Source organism: Lepisma saccharinum, chromosome 20, assembly GCF_977018435.1.
Source record: "Lepisma saccharinum chromosome 20, izLepSacc3.1, whole genome shotgun sequence".
NCBI lineage: Eukaryota > Metazoa > Arthropoda > Insecta > Zygentoma > Lepismatidae > Lepisma > Lepisma saccharinum.
This window is the reverse complement of record NC_139248.1, coordinates 41779439-41800608: the sequence shown is the minus strand read 5'-3', so window position 1 is coordinate 41800608 and position 21170 is coordinate 41779439. Positions and strand designations below refer to the sequence as shown.

At 39.3% G+C, this 21170-nt stretch overlaps 1 protein-coding gene across 1 annotated transcript in view; it reads left to right on the top strand.

Moving 5' to 3' along the window:
* The first annotated feature begins 1085 nt into the window (after nt 1–1085).
* Nucleotides 1086–21170, top strand: part of LOC146003591 (transmembrane protease serine 4-like) — a 31961-nt gene continuing 11876 nt past the window's right edge. Inside the window, exons 1-4 of the mRNA XM_083141895.1 lie at nt 1086–1389; nt 2965–3062; nt 3847–3874; nt 19333–19540. Of these exons, the coding sequence (XP_082998021.1) occupies nt 1377–1389; nt 2965–3062; nt 3847–3874; nt 19333–19540 (347 nt within the window). The 5' untranslated portion in view covers nt 1086–1376. The remainder of the gene's footprint in view (nt 1390–2964; nt 3063–3846; nt 3875–19332; nt 19541–21170) is intronic.

The following is a 21170-nucleotide window of genomic DNA, read 5'->3' as shown; positions in this document are numbered from 1 at the left end:
ACTGAAAACTTCGCTTTCCTCTCGTGAAAAGCCAACCTCCACTGCGTAGTTGTTAGCACAGCGAGCTATGGCATATATGTAATTTAGAGGGAGGCATACGGGGACATGTACCTCTCCAAACAGGCATAGCAATGTATTATAAAAAAATGATTGATCATTATTTCTTACCAAATATAAATGTATGAAGAAAGCAAAGTACAAATATGCTAAAAGTAACTTGATCTCCTGGGTTCTGAAATCTGTAGATGCCAGACATATAAGAATTCGTGACTTTGTCAGGTCCTGAAAGAATAACGTAGTAATTACATTGAATGGCGACAAAACAGAAGTATTAAAAGAATCCATATGATTCCGATATTTTTGAAAGTTTCATCTGAGGAAGTCAATTCTCAACCTTCCTTTTGTCATTGTTTTGTCATTGTTAATAAAAGAAGAATAGAACTTCTACTTCACACAAACTGCTAATGATGATGTCACTAAGGTTCAATTCCTAGTGGAGGTACATTGCACTTCCAGGCGACATGTTATAGTTGACCTAACATGACGGCCATACTATATGATAGCCTTTGTTTCACATGAAGACATTTTCCGCTGTTACAGTTACAGTATATTCTATGTCTCCCAGACAGACAAAAATCCTAGATCTGTCAATATGGCGTATGCGTTTCACGTCAAAACCAAAACTCGAATCTCAGACTGTCAGTGAGAAATCGTGTCTTCAACACTCACCGCGTTCGGCAACAGAGACGAAGTACAACTATTTGAAAGTGGACTTTGAAGGATTCAACACGTCCAAAACCCTCAAAATTTTCGAGACTCTTTACAAAAATATGTAGTATAACCTGATATACAAGCTCAATTTCATGGAAAATGTAAAAAATCCACTGTAATGAAAGTCATTATAGAAGCCTTTTCGTATATATATATCTTAAAAGTCATTTTTCACGACTGTAGATATAACTATTTTATTACCACACTTTTTATGTGCCAAGCGCTATTAAACATGTTTCATAAGAAAGTTATAAAAAAATTGATTTTTCAATACATTTGTGCGTAGGGAACATAAAATTGAAACTGCAACGGGATATAACAGGCAATAGGTGACAGGATGTATGATTGTATAAAGCAATAGTTAAGGCGCAAATGTGATTTCAAAGCAAAATTACTTTGTAACGAATGTTGCAAATAATTCGCAATTATTTCAAAGTATGATTGTTTTCGTATAACATATGCACAAATTTATCGTCCACTTACTGCCGTTCTAAAATGAAAGTCTCTCCAAGGCAGCCAAGCTACAAGTATGGGACAAAAACATGTTAAATTGAAATTATTTGTAGTGCATATAATATTTCTGACTAGTTACTGTCTTTGATTTAATGAAAAAAACAGGTAAGTGTTTACTTGAAACTCATCTCTATTTTTGTTAATTCTATTATAGTTTATACAATGTTATATCTTGCATAACTATCAATGGAATTTACCGAAAGCTCAACTAAAATCAAAATGTCGTGATACTTTTGCCATTTCCATTAAGGAAGGTTTACAATGGTAAACATAAATCGGTCCAGCTTTTAGTTTCTCTATTCTTGGTTGTAAAAAAATCCAACAAAATGTGAATTATTTTGGAATGAAGTATGTATAAATGTTGCTGTTTCTGAAACGAGATTTCTTTTATTGTTCGTATTAACTACATTCAAAGAACATTTTATTTATTTATAGAAACTTTGTATGTATGAATTGAATGTTACTTAACAGCCTGTATCTTCATATAATATATTTCATTTGCACTTTAGAAAGGTGTTTCCTCAAATGTTTACACATTAGGGACCAACGTTTTGTAAATCAATTCTGTACATACTTAACATATCATGTGAATTTACTGAAAGCCACTTATAGGTATGAATTCGATTATTTTATCTAGGGTGAATAATATGTATATCTATATACTTACACACACACACACACACACACACAGAGAGAGAGAGAGAGAGAGAGAGAGAGAGAAAGAGAGAGAAAAAGACACGTATCTTCTCTGCCAACCTGTAAATTTTGTTGATCTAGTCAACATAAGATTGTCGTAGATGAAAATAAAGGGTTCTTCTATGTGAAATCAACCAATGAACAGGCACTTTTAACATGACATATTTTGATTAATTTTGATTTGGTTTTATGCAAAGGCTACCTGAGGTAAGAACTTATGGAAAGTTGCAGATCCATATCTTTTATATTTCTGAAATTACAGAGGTGCAAATGTGAAATTTCGACAAATTTTTCCACCATTTACTTATTTAAAAATAATATATTTCAGCATTAGAACACATGTAGAAGTAATTCATACGCTATTGAATATGTTCCTACCACAGGTGTCCTTTTCAGAATACCAAATTTAAAATAAATAAAAAAACTGTTAGCTTCAAGACCTTGTTGATTTGGGTAGTGTAACTCCACTTTTCATGGAAATTGATTTACATGTATAACCGTGTAACTTTAGAATCACGATTTCAGTGCCATTATCTTCTAAGTTTCAAATTCTTTCCCATTAGACTCTACTGTGTTTGTGTTTCAACAACTAAACATAATAGTACTAAGTTATTTAAATGTACGTATTTGTCAAAAGTGCCTTGGATGGGATTACGCTACATGTACTCTGAAGGCCACTTGACATGTAATGACCACATATCAGTATAATACATTTTGTTTCATTATCTCACCTGGTAATTGATTCAAAATAGCAATTAGAGCTGAAACAATATTAACGTTTAACGTAAAATAGGGAAACTTTCAATTTCCAAAGAAAATATAGTGTTTCCAACGTAGCTAAGAAAAAGCAATTTCATTGAATTATAGTTTATGTAGCAAGTTTCCTTTAACTAGCTACTCACTTATAGAGCAATAATATACAACTATTAAGTTGTGTATGCATAAGAGTAAACGAAATGTACTTTTATCTAAATAAAATTTCAGGTATCGAAGTGGCGCACTTAAACAGGGATTTCTTCCTCAATATAATGATGAGGATATTGCAATATATCTGTATGATGGCGGCAAGTTTTACATTTATGGTACGTAGCAATACAGAAACAGGTCTAGCGAGTTTAGAATAAATCATATTAACAAAAAATTGCACACAATTTACAGTTATACTATCTCTCTTTCATTTCTGATAGGGCTTAAATTTGTTGGACAAAATTGTTTCACAGAAAGTGATGTGAGCCCATTTTTATATTATACTTTTGCATATCAGATCTTAAAACCACATGTCACCCTGCAACTTGTTGGATGATAGTCCACCTCTGCTGGGGCAGCCGGCAGGTAGGCCCGATCATTTCTGATCTAAAATGAAATAATATGTTGTCTAGTACACTGCACTGGGGAAATTCAAAGAAACATTTTGTGTGTACAATCTCAGATCATTATTACATATATTGTCCTCGTTATTTGGTTAGTAATGAATTATAAACAATAATTGCGGATATCCCAATGTTATGATTTGTACACATTCATCATATTCCTGTAACACAGTTGTTGTTGCTGTTGTTTATATTTGCTGTGGATGAAAAGTTCACCATTGGATTTGCTATTAGTGTAAAGTTATTATCTTGAGTTTTAACATGTCTAGTTGTAATACTGTTGATAGACGGTTACTTCACCATGGAGACGTTTTTGTACTGTTGAAGAAATAAAAATAAATATCACCCTCCTTCCACACACACACATATAATTTCTTCCTAAACATGAATCCAAATCTGAAGTTTCTAAGTAAAGTAGCACCTGTCAAATATCTAATATCTTAATCATTAGTCAAAATAATTCGTGTAATTATATTTTGTATTTTCCTTGTTTCAGATGCACGGAGCAAATTTTCTAAAATGCCGTAAGAATATTATATTTTTTTAATATTACATGCAGAATTTCAAATGTTTAATTTACTCTGAAATAATGTTATAATAATGTAGTAATAAGGTAATTAGATAATTAGATGAAAGCTATATACTAAAAAAGGACAATTTCTATACTTGTTATTTATTGTTACTATTCACTTTTTGGAGGGACATCTAATCCAATATATAAACTGATAATTTGAATTTTTATTCTTAACTACAATGAGAAAATAACATAAGAAAGAATATTTTTAAAATATTTACTTTGTTTATCAAAGGAATGGGAATTGGTGTACTACATTTTTTAATAACTAAGATATTAATACTTCATGTCACGTATGTTGAAGTCTAAATATTTTTTTCCGTTTACAAATTAACTATTACGCGTATAAATACACTAAACGAACAATTTATTTGTGCATTATAATTTTGGTTGTCCAAAGAAATTTAATGTAAGAATTCCAGCTACAGATTAGATAGGCGCTTCCTTCACGTGTGCAATGTTCCACCTGCGTGCTACACACTGCACGCTACACACTACACCAGTAGACAATGCAAAAGTGTACCCATATACGCTAGCTTGTAACCAGCCGTAAACATGTACTCAAAGTATCTCAGGGCTTGACGGGTTTAGCAAGGAAAGGTAACAGGTCAACCTGTAAAACTTTATTAATCTTTACTCACATCTGTAAATTACCTGTTTAGCACAATTACACCAGATGTCACCACTGCTCTGAAGGTCTAGAAGATAAGAGAGGACAGGGACCATTCATTTATTCCTCGCGGTGAGGTGCCTGGGGATTGTTAGGGACCTTATTTAATTTAGGGGCATCAATTAGTGCGTGTAGCCAATAGCCGCTTTTGTAGTAGTCATGTGCCGCGTCGACTTGGGGACAACGTGCGAAAGCACTTAAGAGTCATTCCATGCCAAATCAACACAGATATGTGCAATTTTCAACCTGACCATCTCCGATTTTAATGAAATTTGGGGAGTTGAAACTATGCATGGAACTTAGTAACTATGAAAATTTCTAGTCTCGTGCGTCTTGTAATTGTTAAATTATTTAAGGTCAAAGTTAGCAGAAATTGCCCTTTTTGAGTCCGCTTAGCTATACTAAATGTGCTGTAACTCCGCCACTATTTCGCCTAGCAAGCTCAAATAAAGCTTATTGTACAGGGAATTAAACAAGCTTTCCAGTGATATATAACAAGCCCACCTTTCGAAAAAAATATAATTTTGTCAAATGTAAAGGAGTTATCCTGGGCATAATTGGTCATGAAAGAAATAGGTTAGGCACAGAGAGATCTCTAGCTGTGTGTGTCAAGCGCAGGTCCGGCATATTGTTGACCGCCATTTTGAATTGAACGAAAACATTTCAAAGGAAAGTGGGTGATGTGAAATATCAAATCAGGCTAGAATTTCACGAGAAATGAAGCACCGAAGGTTTTTTCAAGGTATTTTTAACAAGCAAAAAATTATTACTGCATGCTTGTAATCATTTTCTCCTTTACGAGGTGTTAAAAACAAACTATTAAGAATGCTCCTAACGTGTTAGGAACTCGTCGAGATCACGCTGACATCTTGGGACATAAAGAAGTATACGTACCATTGCATATGATTTTAATCAGCAACATTCACCAAATATTTGAATAGTGGAGAATATTGGGCCAAGAATCTCAAACAATTACGTGACACTTCCTTTGGAATGAAAAAATTCTTCAGTGACGATGCTAATTTTTATGTTCTCGGTAAAGTTAATAAAAATTATACGCAATACCTGTGATTTGATAATCTACAGTAGACAGATCGCAGCCGAATGGTTGTTGCTGGTAAGCTAATGATGTGGTATAGTGTATGGAGAACTGGAATGGTTGGTCCATATTCAACAACGGAACCTTAAATGGTGAGGGCTTCTTAGATGTGTTATGTTAAGTGAACACGTATTTCATCCTTGCTTACGGGGTATGACACTTTCCCAGAGTTTTGAAACAGGACAGTGTGTGACCACACTACGTGAACATTCTTCATGGTAAATTTCTAGGTAGATTGATGGGCAGATCGGGATCTATTAAAAGGCCTGCAGATTCCAAAGATCTAACATCTTATTAAGACTTTTACCTTCAGAAACATTTGAAGAGAATGGTGCATGCACTAAAAGTCCCTGATATTGACCATCTGAGAGAAGGCATAGTTGCTGCTGCTTGCGATGATGGTGCACCTGCTACATTGCCAAATGTTCTATGTGAGTGTGAGGGACGTCAAGGAGTGTGCTCACAGGAATATTGACAACACTACAATGTGCATATATTGTAAGTGAAATATATGCGTATAACGTTTTGCTGGATAAAGATACGTTGGAGAAACTTTCGTCACATCATTTCTTGTGAAATTCTAGCCTGATTTGATATTTCACATCACCCACTTTCCTTTGAAATGTTTGCGTTGAATTCAAAATGGCGGTCAACAATATGCCGGACCTGCGCTTGACACACACAGCTAGAGATCTCTCCCTGTGCCTAACCTATTTCTTTCATGACCAATTATACCCAGTATAACTCCTTTACATTTTGTAGGGGGTGTTAAAGGACTTTTGACTCGTCATAGTTCATGTAATGAGGCTTTTATCAGTCACATAGTTAAACATATTATTTTGTATGTTCTGATCCCATTGCAGTCCCAAAATGATTTTTTGATATGTTTTAGAGTATGGCATGAGGGACCAAATATATATTTTTCACGATTTTTGGTGATGACGTATTTTGAGATATTCAAGGTCAAAGTCAAGGTCACGTGACAAAATTATATGTTTTTCAAAAGGTGGGCTTGTTATATATCACTGGAAAGCTTGGCCAATTCCCTGTTCAAAAAGTTTTATTTGAGCTTTGTAGGCAAAATAGTGGCGGAGTTACAGCACATTTAGTATAGCTAAGCGGACTCAAAAGGGCAATTTCTGCTAATTCTGACCTTGAATAATTTAACAATTACAAGACGCACGAGACTAAAACTTCTCGTAGTTACTAAGTTCCATGCATAGTTTCAACTCACCGAATTTCATGAAAATCGGAGATGGTCAGGTTGGAGGCTGTGTTGATTTCGCATGGAATGACTCTTAAGTCAATTGCGAGGGACGGGCTTTAGCCCGCGGAATCACAAAGGTGTTGGGAACAAAGGACGCCGCGGGTCACTCGGACTACTGCAAGGGAATGGACAGGTCCGTTGGTATATCCAGGCACTAGCAAGAGACGGCGAGGTACAAAGGAAGGATCTCGGAGCACCCAGGAGACTTGGGCTTAGGCCGCCACGACCTAAGGGAAACCGTCCAAGCTCGTATTGGGAAGGCCTGGTAGGTAGGTTATCTAGTTCTCTTCCTTTTCTCCTCCCTTCCTTCCTTCTAGCTGCTTGGCTATTGGAACCTGGCCGGGGAGGCATCCAGATTAGATCTTTGAACCAGGTCTTTCGCAATCGCCATCTGGCAGTCGAATGAGCTCCGGATGGTTTAGGTTTGGAGTCAGGATTTGAATATCCCAGCATATTGTTTTATTAACATTAACTGGAGTCGGTAATACATAACAATACTGTTACAATGCTTACTTTCTAACAACGAGAGTACATAAGGTCTAACGCAACTGTCGCGCCAGTACAATAGACAGTGTTAACACAAAATTACAAAACAGTACAACACAGGGTACCTTACAGCATCAGGGTGTCGACGAGATGTGTGATTACCCGTTGTCGTGTCGATGGGTCCGGTGCTTGCCGGATTTGCTGCAGTCCTTGAAGGAGTGTGATTAATCCTGTAAGGACATCTGGCTGCGTTAGTTGCTGTAATACATCCAACAGCGCCGCTTGTTGATTGGTCGAAGATGAAGACGCTAGGCGGTTAGCCGGTCGAGGCACTGGAGTGCGAGGGCCTCTCCTGCTGGTTTGTGGCTTTTGATTGGTCGGTCTCTGCTGTGGTACTGGTCGTGGTGCCGTGGCGGGTGACGTCCCGGTGGCTTCCTGTCTAATGGGCCGGGTAGGAATCCGGCGTTTGGTGTCAGATTGGGCTTTCCGTTCTGCTTGTATCTTCTTGAACAGCGGGGAACCTGGGTAGCTTGCATAGTGTTGTTGACTGCAGTTGGCGCATCTGGGTGGTGTGGCCCGGTTTTTTCCGGGCAATCGGGAAAATCGGTGTGCCCCCGAGCACTTGACGCAACGGGGCTGGGCGAAACAATGCCTCTGCCCGTGCCCGACCCTCTGGCAGGCATGGCATTGTAAGATCTGCTTCGAACGGTATTTCTCCACTCGAATCTTGTAGGGGCTTATGAGGTCAAGCGTATAAATCCGTTCGGACTCCTTGGACTTTGGCAGGACGACCATCATAAGTGGTAATGGTCGCCTGGTCGAGGATTGACCGCTGGAACTCTGGTCATGAGTGGCGGTCGTCTTCTGACGTCGGATGGGAGTATTAAGGCGGCTTACACTATGGACTGTAAATCCATAGTATTCTGTCAAAACCTTTTGAAGCTCCTCGGGGGAGACATCCAGTGGGAGAAAGCGAATAATCACCTTAAGCTTAGCGGCGGCGGACGCATGTCCAATCTTCCGGTCCTGTAGGAATTGGCGGACAGCCGTTAATTCCTGCTGGTCAAATGTTTGCACTTGACAGCAACCTCTGGTGTATTTGAAGACTGTGCGGTTGCCGACGATGTCAGATAATTGTACAGTTATCGCCTTGCTAGTCAAGTTGTAGATTGTAATACAGTGTGGCCTGCGTGTCTTCTCTGGTGGTTCGGTGACGGGTTTATCACCTCGTGTCTTGCTGTTTGGTTGCGATGCTGGTTGGCTGTCGGACTCGCTTGCGGTAGATTCTTCGTCTTCTTCTTCATTTTGAGGGTCGTCCTTCTCGGAACCTCTTTCTCGTTCCCCCCCTATCCATGGCTGGGGTGTAGGATCGGAAGGAGCTCCGGTCTACCAGTGCTGGGCGTAATGGACGAGGTGCTTCGCCCTTGGCATCTCGGCGAAGGATGAGCTCCAAATTTTTTTTTATTTGACGTCAGGATTTGTGTATCCCAGCATATTGTTTATTTAACATTAACTGGAATCGACAATAATTTACAATACTGTTACAATAATTACTTTTCTTTACATCAATATTTTACAAGAACTAACGCAACTGTCGCGTTAGTACAATTTACAATGTTCCCAGAAAGCCCCAAAATCTACTCACTACTACATATATATGAACATTCACAATCACAATCATTACATTAACGTGATTGTCATTTCATTTATCTGGTTTATATAAACAGTCATGGACGGGGAAGTGAAACCCTCTCTACTCTGGGTTTTATCTGACCTATAGCTTGCACTAATGGGTTTGGATGCATCGTAATCCGCCTCCACAGGTTATCCCGGGCAATATGTAGTAAATCTTCAATCCTGGGCTGGTCCATGTCTTCGTGGAGTTGTTGCATACGTGTCGCTAACGGGTAATGTCCGATGTATCTGAGTGCTCTGTTTTGTACATATTGCAATTTCTGTAAATGTGTTTTAGCGGCCTGTAACCATGTAGGGCCGGCATATAATAATATAGGACTAATCATCATTTGATACAGATGGAGTCTTGTTTCAATTGACAACGCTGGTGATCTTAGTAAAGGCATGAGGTATCCTATTCTTTGTTTTGCCCTTCTTGCCACCTCAACTAGATGTGGGCCAAAAGTCAGTCTTGTATCAAGGCTTATTCCTAGGTACTTTATCTTATTGACCGTAGGGACAGGCGTCTGGAATATTTGGAGTTTGATTTTCTCCCTAGCTCCACTCGATGCAAAAACTATGGTGTTGCTTTTTGTTGGATTTATTTTTATTTTCCATTTCTGAGTCCCTTTTATTAATTCTGGCACATACTTGTTAATTCGTTTTTCGCAAGTGGACAGTAATTTTGCATGTACTAACAATGCAGTATCATCTGCATATGTTGCTAGTAATCCTTCTTTCGGATATGGAATATCTGCCGTATATAATGAGTATAACGTAGGGGAAAGGACAGAGCCTCGAGGCACCCCTGCTTCAATAGATCTGGAAGTAGATTTCTGCCCTTGCACAGTTACTATGAACTTTCTGTTTTGCAGATAATTCATCATAATTTTTAAGTAGTACTGAGGTAGCGGAAGTTGTTGTAATTTGAGCATTAGTCCACCGTGCCATACTCTATCAAATGCTTGCTGCACGTCCAGGAATAGACCAGCGACACGATGCTTTCTGTTGTTATGAACAGCAATATAGTCAACGACTCTGACAAGTTGTTCGGTAGTACCGTGATTTTTCCGAAAGCCAAATTGGTGGTTTGGTATTAGCTGATGTTCGTCTATAATAACTGTGAGACGCTGGCACAACACCCTTTCGAAAAGCTTACTAACATGAAATAATAGACTTATAGGCCTATAGTTTGTCTTCTCGTGCGGATTCTTTCCCATTTTTGGAATAGCTATTATCTTTGCCATTTTGCATTGTGTTGGAAAATAGCCCAGTCGTATGATGTTAGTAAAAAGTTTGGCAAGATACACAAACCCCTTTCTTGTGAGATTCTGAAGTGCAGCAGGTGGAATTACATCTAGACCAGGTGCTGCTTTCGGTTTTAGCTTTTTTGTCAGCCATTGGACTTCACTATGTGCTACGTGTGGAGCATCAAGAGTCGATGGAAGTTGTAGAAGTTGGTAGTATTTATTTTGAACCTCTTGCTTTGTTTCTTGATCATTAAGTTCTGCATTAAGTTTGAAATGCGTTTGGAATTGGTCTGCAAGAGTTTCCGCTATTTCCTGAGGATTCACTATAGGTCCTTCTGGAGAATTTAAGGAATTCAATGTTGGCTTAGCTCTTGCATTGAGAGTGCGCGCTAACTTCCAAAATTGCCTATCTTGTGGTTCCAGTTTTCGTAGACGTTCATCCCATTAGGAGGTCCGCTCTCTTACTAGGAAATTATGTAATTCTTTCGCAAGCAACCTCCATTCGTAAAGATGGTGGGGTGATTGAGTTCTATACCAGCGACGTCGGGCCCATCGTGTCAAACAAAGTAAAATTTTCAGTACTGGAGAAGTGTTTGGCGTAGGTAAAGTAGACATGGTAATCGTTGTTCGGCTCCAAGATGTTTAATAACCTCTGTAAAGTTGTTTACTGCTTAATCGATCTCCTCAGCCGTATTCATTGATTGATGGAGGTTCAGTCTTATATGTGATTGCCGGCGAAAAGCGTTCCAATCTGTTTTGGGTTCCTGTAGTGCCTGGAACCTATGATAGTAGATGCCCTGGGCAATAGCTGCGATAACAGGGAGATGATCCGAGGTAAGAGCGTCTTCAACATGTGGTGCAGTACTAATGCCTACTCCTTTGTTCAAAAGTACGTCTAAGACATCAGGTGTTCCTCTACCCCTAGGGTAGAAAGTAGGGTCCAGAGGAGAAGAAATATAGAAAATTCAGTATCTGGCAGTGCTTGCAGTAGAGTATTTCGAGACGGGTTAGATTTTCTGGAATGCCATATAGGATGCTTGGCATTAAGATCGCCTCCAACAATAACGTTGGATCCCAGTGTGTCCAATTGTAGTACGTCTTGATAATCCAGTACTGTAGCTGGAGACCGATACGCTGCAACTAATATCAGATCTTCTGAAGTAGTATGCACCTTAATTGCAATTGCCTCAATAGATGTAAATGTGGGTAGTGCTATTCTTGCCGCGTTGATTCCTTGTCTTGTTAATATGAGAAGTCTGCCTTTTCTTTGTTGGAGTCGGTCTTCACGGAAAATTATATAACGAGAGATGGTCCATTTCATATGTGGTTTGAGGTGAGTCTCGTTAATTAGTGCAATATCTATATTTTTATTGCAAAGTAGATGAGTGAGTTCAGGTGTCTGATTTGCTATGCCATCGGCATTGTATATTAGCAAATTGATAGGTTGAAGCAAATTGTGTCGACTAAAAACAGCCATCAGATTGCATTTCCATCAGTATTTGTATTATGATTGGTATTATAGACATTCCCGAGGTTGCTTGGGAGATCTCTTGTTGTCCTCGGGATACATGTTGCCATATCTTGGTAAAGTTCCATGTATTAGCCAGATCCAGGAGTATTTGCAGACCTTGGCCAGCTTGCCCAGTATTTGTTGTAGGTTGGTGACGTTGTCCCATTCGAGACTGTGGGTCAGCTCTGTAGGCATAAGATGTATAACGTGCTGCTTCAGTGGGCTTGATAGATGTTGAAGCTGGAGATGGAGCTGAAGCTGCTGGAGCTGTAGTGGAGGTTCTGACAGGTTGACTGGCAGTTATCATCTGAGGTTTTCTCTGTTGTTGATCTATTACAATGAAGATCCGACAGCCTCTAAAGTTTGCGGGATGTTCTCCCCCACAGTTCGCACATGTGGGGGGATCATCTCTCTTCTTCTGACATTTATATGCTTCATGTGGTTTATCACATTTAACACAGCGTGGTATGGTAAAACATTGTTGCTGGGTGTGGCCTAGACGTTGGCATTTATGGCATTTTATGACTGTTGGGGGCAGATATTCTACGACCTCAATCCTATAGATGTTAATACTTTCCAAATCGTAGATCGTTGATGCTGCTGGCGATCTCTTGAGAGTAGTGGTATGTTCTTCCTTCCGGGACCTTTTAGGTTACGCTGGCTCATTTGGTGAACAGTCATAACTTCAAATCCATAATCATTGAGCTCCGACATGATGAACTTCGTATCTAGATCTATAGGAAGATGTCGAATGACAACCCGAAGTGGACGATTTTGACGATTCTGATCTATGGCGAATCTTTCTCTGTTTGTTTGCAGATATGTTTTCAATTTGTTGAAATCATCTGATGAAGTACATTGGAAACGTATACTATCCATTGTGTAACGCACCCTTGGGTTAATCTTGGTAGTTTCGATAGTTTTCATGACAAAATTATGAGGTGCCGGTTGATGATAGACATAGATCAACGGCTCTCTGGTAGGTTTTGGTGTGGAAACGGAAGGTATTTCGTTTTCTCCCTCTGTTTGAATCTGCATATTTTCAGGTGGTAATTCCGGTTGGTCTGATGTGAACGCATCATATCTATTTAATGTTTCAATTGTTGATGGTGGATCAGCAGTCACAGTACTGGCCGGAACTGTCTTTCTTGGAGGTACGAGTTGAAACCCATCGGGATCAACGGTCTTGTTTTGTGTGGATTGCATATAACGTTCTCTTCTATCCGTTGGCTTCATAAATAACTTTTCGGAAGATCTGGAATATACTCGTCGTGGTGGGCGCATTTTCCCTCCTTGCGATTTGGAGATGGCTCCCGTGTGAGCGGATACTCTTCTCTCTTCATTTACAACAGAATCTGATGTGTAACCGTACTCCGATGCAGTGCCCTGAGGTTCCCGGTTGTCGATAGTGTGCATTTCAGAATCACTAAGGCGTTCTGTATCTATCATTGGTTGCCTCGATAGCCTATCAGAGGGAGGAATTGGGAATACAAATTGTCCCCCCTGAATGGTTGAGCTCGTTGGCCTATCGGATGATTGGGTTGTTGAACGTCTTCCATTATTTCCCTGGACGGGGTCGGGTAGGTTGAAGTTCCTCACTGACATCGCGCGAACGCGTGTCTATGCCGCGGCGATATCGACGTTCGATGGTCTGGAACTTTGTTGGGCACCGTGAGGTTTCCACTCCAGGTCCCTTGGAACAGAGGCTGAGCTCCGGACCTCGCTGCTTCGTTTATATACTGTCTAGTGGCAGCACTGAGGCGGGTGGAGAAGATCGGAACTAAGCTCGCCGCAGCGTTGCAAACTCCCTTCAATTTACGAAATGCAACTCATGCGTTATAAATTAACATGTTTTGAATTGCAAAAACCACTAACATAAAAAAGTTACTAAAAGCATGTGGTAATACAATATTAAACCTTGTGAGCTAAACAAAACACGTTACATTAAAGAATTTACAAGACAAATAAATTCAACAATGCAAGTTACATATTAAGCAACAATTACTGAACATAAGATTAAACAAAAGATAACTGAATGCGTAAGCCTCGCATGGCATTTAGCATGTGCTTTCTTCAACCAAACCTTGTGTGCCAAACTAAATAGGTTACAATAATCTATGCACAACAATATATGTTTTATGCTTAACAACAATGCACTCAAAATTAGATAAAAGATAAACCAAAAGTGTAAGCCTCGCAGGGTATTTGATTTCAAAATTTTAGGTGCGTCAGCACTTAGGCTATTTTCTACCCGTCACATTATACGGGGTCCAGCCCCTTATCTTTACAAACAACAACTCTAACGTTGCATAAGTAAAATCTTGAAAGCTTAAGATTTTCTGAATTCCGTTAAAAGCTGAGACTGTAAAGGGCCACTCAGCACACACAAGGACACAAAACAGGACAACACACACAAAATTATACTGGCCATAGGGCCAGTCGCCAGAGCCTCGTTCGTGTGCAAAATTCAGTCCAGGGTGTATTACGTGGAAGTGAGGTTGACAGTTGGGTGTACTACGTGGAAAATCACCCCTTACACCCCTCGCAGGGCATTTCGCAAGCATTAATAATTATACAGGGTGTATAAAAACATGTGTCAGAAGCTTTAGGGATTTATTCTTGAAAGTTCATATGAACATGGGTCCGAAAATCCTTCATTAGGGAGGTATGAAAGGAAATAATATTCATGCCACAAGAATGAGACATTGACCAAACACATTTACATGTATGAAAGGATTTAATATTAATGGCACAAAAATGATACATTTACCAAACACATTGCCATTTAAAAAAATTGCTCGAAGTGAGTACGACCTGCTTCCATGCATCCCCTGAGCCTGCGTTCCATACTTTGCCGTACCTTGTGGAAAACTCCTGGTGTGTTCCATATTTGGTCAAATCCATGTTGGATACGCTCCCTCAGAACATCGACATTGGGTACGGGAGTTCAATACACCAAGAATTTTAAATGTCCCTGAAGGAAAAAAATCCATTGGGTTTAATCTGGCGATCGGGCAGGCCATGAAATAGATCCCCCGCGACCAATCCATCTGTTCGGAAACTGGTTATCCAGAAACTGGCGAACTATCCGTGAAAAATGCGGTGGACCACCATCGTGCAAAACCACATTATTTGGATGACGTCTAGAGGTACATCATGAAGTAAATGCAGCAACTCATGTCTGAGATACGTTTGTCCAGTCAGATGCTACAGAAAGAAGTAGGGGCCAATGAGATGATCATGAATGATTCCACCCCACACGTTGAGGCTGAACCTCTGTTGATGTTTTGTCTTGTCGCACTGCATGAGGGTTTGCATAAGGCCAGATGTGATTGTTATGATAACTGAAGATCCCATCACGTAAAAAGCCAGCCGCATCAGTGAATAAGGTACGAGTACATGCTAAGAACTGCAGAAACACAGAAATTTATTCGTGGCTGAAAGTCTGCCTAATTAAATCCTTGCAGCCGTTGAAGGTGATAAGGCTACAGAAGATTTTCATGCAGAATATTCCAGATCGTCATGTGATTAACGCCTTCCCTTCTCGCAATTGTCCTTGTACTGGTTAATGGAGTTTCATCCACAGTCCGAAGAACCCGTTCTTCAAACTCAGGCGTTCGTACATAGCATGTTCTACCACCATCTGCAACTCTCTTCTCAAATGTGCCTGTCTCTCGTAAGCGTTGGTGTAGTCGTAGAAACGTTAGTGCACAAGGTAACTGCCTCCCAGGGTAACGTTCAGCATAACGTTGACATGCTGCGTCCGCATTCCCATTTACTAGGCCGTACATGTTGTACATATCCGTCACTTCAGACACTGAGGCGTTGTGATGTGTTGTGATGGAAGTTACTGTAAAACAGAACAAACGACAATCAGACAAAAAATAAAAAAAAATTGCCCTGCTCAACTGTACACAATTAGTGAGTACAAATGCACATTTGAGGTACATTACACAAGGAGTCACTACAGGGAATTCCTTTCATACCTCCCTAGCGAAGGATTTGCGGACCCATATTCATATGAACTTTTTGTTATGTTTTGATGTCACGAATAAATCCCTAAGGTTTCTGACACATGTTTATATACACCCTGTATATTATAGAATATGGCGATCACGCAGGATCGCTAAATATGGAGACCACGAAGGGTCGTTACACCTGTTTCATGAAACCTTATCTTTTGAAACAATATGGTTGGTTGATTTGATGTTTTAAGTCCATTTTATGGAAAGTAAGGCTAATCGAGACTGGACCTACAGATTAAAGTTGAATCCTGACCACTGTGTGCCTCCACCGGGTACCGAATCCGGGAACCATTGATTTAAAGGCTACCACTGCTCCATCGGGGAGCCCCTTTTTCAAGCAATAGTTACATGGAAATGTCAGGTAAATGAATCATGTCTTCAATGATGGCGTAAGACTTTCTGTAATGCAAGATTTTTAAAGAATTGAGCGGGCCATAGAGTGGAGTCCTCAAAATCGGATTAGCCTGTAAACAGAATCGCCCTAAGGTTTACTGTCTCCAGCGCTGAACATATGGCGTGGTGATGCATTTTACCATTCTCACTGAGTGACCTCATGCCTCGTGCAGACAGTAGCGGACGGGTTCAGTGTTCACTCTGTACTCATTGTGACAAAGCGAATCGAAACATACCGTTGACGTGAGCCATTGAGTGCGTTTACTGATATTGCTGCTATTTTCCTTTATTTCTTCAGTTCTTGCTTAAGCTCATAAGGTAAGCATTGTCGTAATAGGGGCTGATATTTGTGTGTCATAAATTGGTAACGCGTCTGACTACCATGCTCAAGGTCCCGGGTTCGATCCCTGGCCGGTTCAAATCCGGGAACTTTTCTAACGGTGGAAGCGTCCCCGGCGCCCACCCAGCGTCGAATAACATGGGTACCTGGGAGAAACCCTGGGAGGTAAAGGCGGTCAGGGGCGTGATGCTGATCACATCACCCCCACTCACGACCGGATCAAGAAAGTGTGGGGTGTTACCCTCACACCCCCTATACGCCTTCATGGCGTGGTGCTATGCACAGGGGAACACTTTACCTTTTTTTACCTTTTTAAATAGGAGGAATACTACACAAATACGATGTAATTGACCTTTTCATGGTCATTGTTGCTGTTGCTCGTGTAGGTGGTATTTTGCAGTTCGTAAGCTAATCATTTAAATCGGATAATAAAAAGTAGTGCAAATCGGACCACCACAAAATAGCACAATATGTAAACAGATCAGAGTCGTTAATAGAAATAATAACATTAATGGAATTCAAATACAATAGACAGATATTGAAAATAACAGTGTAATAATTTTGAGCACACTACGGTATTGTTTTCTTACAATTTGCAGGCAACCGTGGCAAGGAGAAAGAGCAAACCACACGACCCTAGGACTAAAGAGCAGTGGTGTGAAGTTGCAATGGCTGAGGCAATACGTGCATGCAAGGATGAAGGCCTGTCGCTCCGAATGGCTGTTGGTTTGTACGGTGTTCCTTATACAACACTACAACGACGAATTTCTTCAGAGGAAGTGAAGGATCATGGTCATCTACCAACTCTGGTCAAAGAACAAGAAAAAGAGTTGGCGGATCGGTTAATTTATCTTTCTAAATGAGGTTTTGGGCTTACCAGAAAACTAGTGAGAAAAGCTGCTTTTGAATATGCGGAACTCAATAACTTAAAACATACGTTCAAGAGAGAAAAAGGTACTGCAGGAACGAATTGGTACTATGATTTTACGAAGAGACATAACACTTTGAAACTAAAAAACGTAAAGGGCTGTCCTCGGGTACAGCAACTCCATTTTCTATGACCAACTCTACTGAACATAATAATTCCATGAAACGGTTCACCACCTCACAATTTTCAAACATCCTACCCTAACCAAAAAAGGCACCAACACTAGCACGAAAGAGAAAACAACAAGAGAGGAAAGACGCCCATGTCACATCGCCCAATAATGTGAGAGAATTACGAGACCTTGCAGCAGCATCTAAAGGTCTAGAAGTTCTGCTAAAATCTAAGCGGCGACAGAACATTACATTACAGGAAAAGTGAGACGGCATTTCTTTAACTGATAGCTGGACCAGTTCCGATGACGAATCGTTAGAGGAAAGTCAAGGTAACGACAAGTGTAAATTTTGTGACCGGTTACACTCAGATTTAAATTACAGTTTTATCGGCGATTGGATTTCTTGCATGCGGTACTCAGCGTGATCAATGTGTTGGAGCACAAGGTAAAAAAGACATTCATTTGTGGGAAGCGTGTTGTGTAGTGAAAAATGTTTTGTGTAGTGAATAGTGTATTCAGTAGTGCAAGGTCTTTTGTGTTGTGAAAGGTGCTAGTGAAATTTTGGACTGCAGTTATATTTCAGCTACTACCCTATGATGCGCTTTCAAGGACACGTGATCCGGTTTGCAGGACATTTTTACAAACAAGAAAATATTTTGTAGTTCCTTTAGTTTTCAATATGTAACTTTATTAATATGCAAATGATGCTAAATGATGTAACTGTAGGACGTTGTTCAGTTCGTGTCGAAAAGAATGACTACTTTCAATTTTGTGTGTGTTTAATTTGAAAGTGATCCGATTTTGAGGACTACACTCTATCGTCAAAGCAAAACTTGTTTTGATATTTACATTGTTGTTATTCGACCTAAACACGAATATATTATAAAAGCAATTGGGAGTAAAAACCTTTAAAGTTCAAATGACTCAATAAGCCAACATCCTTGGCGGCGTGATTAGCACAGCGCGCTACGTTGGCAAGGTCTCGCGTTTGAATCCTAACTTTCTCAGAATTGTTCGTTGTGAATGTCCGTTCGTCAATTTCATCATAACATCACTCATATTCATTGTCCCGATTAACCGAGAGTTGCAGAAAAGCGACGCTAAATGACGAAACTCAAATCAAATCAAACGTTGCATTCAATATGATTTAGATATTTTAGTTTGAGGTCTTCATGGTGTAGGGGTAGTTATGCTGCGAATCCATACATCGTGGATTTGAATCCTACAAGGCTTTCTACCATATTCATAATTTTCTTCATATTATCAGCATATTTATATCACGACTTTTTCCAATTACATTTTGACAGGTTGTGCCATAAAATGGACCGGTGACCGGTGACCCATAGTTGACGCCGCCAATGACTATTTGGATGTTATTTTACGAGTAGTAATAAATATTTGATCCAAAACGTTAGTAGTGTTCAGTAAACCCAATTTAATGTCATTTTGTGAGAACGATATATATTTTCTTCATACTATTATTTATAATGTAGCGGTACTACTTTCATTATGTATTGATATGCTGTGGAAAATAATTCAAATAAAGACAAATCCAAATCCAAATGCCATTTTGATTTTTTGTTTCAAGTATTAGCTAATAACATTCCAATTAGTACGTAATGGATAATCATTGCTACTGTTCCTCCTTTGGTAGATTGTGGCAAGAGGATTAAGCAGAAGAAGGGTCGAGTGATCGGGGGGACTCCTGCCCTCGATTACCCCCCGTGGCTGGGAGCCTTGAGAAGAAACGACTCCGTTGTCTGCGGTTCTTCCTTGATCAACGACAGATACGTCCTCACGGCGCTCCACTGCTTCGGGGAGATCTTCGAGAAATTCCTCGATTTGGACGACATAAAGAAGAGGTAACGCAACTGCTTTATTACAATATTGCTGACATCAAATATTGTTTATATGTAATAGCCAAAATTGTATAATTCTTATTTACATTCCTTTATTTTCCCTTTCTTTAAAATTATGCGCGTTACTTCTACGAATAAATATTTCACAATGAAATTTGAACGTTGAATTTGCACAGTTTTGTACTTTGATAACACTGGGGAACAAAAAAAAGATTTCATTTTGTGGCATAAAGTTTAATAACAGTTTCAGCACACAAAACAGCTGTGATTGCCAATTGTATGATTGGTTCAGTTGAATTGACTCCAGTTTAAAAAATAAACACACCATGGAAAATGTAGGAGGTAAAATTACTCCACGCTTTTCTCTGTAATATCAAAATTTGATAAATTCCCATTAAGAAACTTATTAATATATTTTTAAATTGTTGCTAGGCAACTTATGAAGCATTGCTAGGCAATATATCTCCTATGTTTGTGGGATAGTCGTGCTAGAGAAAAGCATTGGACGATAAAAGTTTGGCCCCCAAGGGAAAATATTACAGTGGGAAAAGCTAATATCATTCATGAACCGCTTATAGATAGGGACAAAATCATCCTTCCGCCATTGCATATTAAACTTGGGTTGATAAAACAGTTTGTCAAGGCCTTAGATACAAGTGTTGATTGCTTGAAATATATATACCACACTTTTCCACGACTAAGTATTGAAAAATTGAAGGCAGGAATCTTTGACGGACCACAAATTCGTACACTTATAAATGATGCCAATTTTACATGTCTTACATCGAATCTGAGGCCTGGCTGAGCTTTGTGTCCGTCGTCAAAAACTTTTGGGGGAATCCACAGAGCAGAAAACTACCGCGATATAGTTGGAAATATGTTGACATTTTTTTAGAAATTGGGAGCTAAAATCAGTGTGAAGGTACATTTTCTACATAGCTACATTGACAGATTCCTGAGAACCTTGGTGATTTTAGTGAAGAACAGGGAGAAAGGTTCCATCAAGATATAAGGATAATGGAAGAAAGGTACCAGGGACGGTGGGATCGCCACATGATGGCCGACTACTGTTGGAGCTTACAGAGGGATTGTCCTAAAAAGCAATACAGCAGGAAATCATATAGAAAACGTTTCACATAGTTTGTTACTTCATTGGGTACATATTTTCTTAATTATTATGATCATAGGCCTATATAAATTTATTTTTATAATAATTATTGTAATCACAAAAAGAAATATTAAATTGTTGTTGGAAGTTCATTTATATGTATGTCTTATGTTTCCGCCATTTTGGTTTAGTTGCATTTATTTCATAAATTAGAGCCAATTCAGGAAATGTATTATTATATCATTATTCAGCAGCATGAAATCGCCCTAAATTAGCTCTCAAACACTGTGCCGCAATTTCACTGTTCCCCAGTGTAATGGTTTCATCATTTCTAAAGTAGTTAAGTATCCAAAAGAAAAAAAATCTATTACATGCAAAATATGCTGCTAGTCTGAAAACACCTACTTGCATATCTGAAGTTCTATGTTGTAAGCCATAAATACCTGACTGTACATTTTCCATGAAATTAAATTTTCTTGGTCAACTACTGTTCCCATAATTCCTATAGTATATATTGAGTTTAAA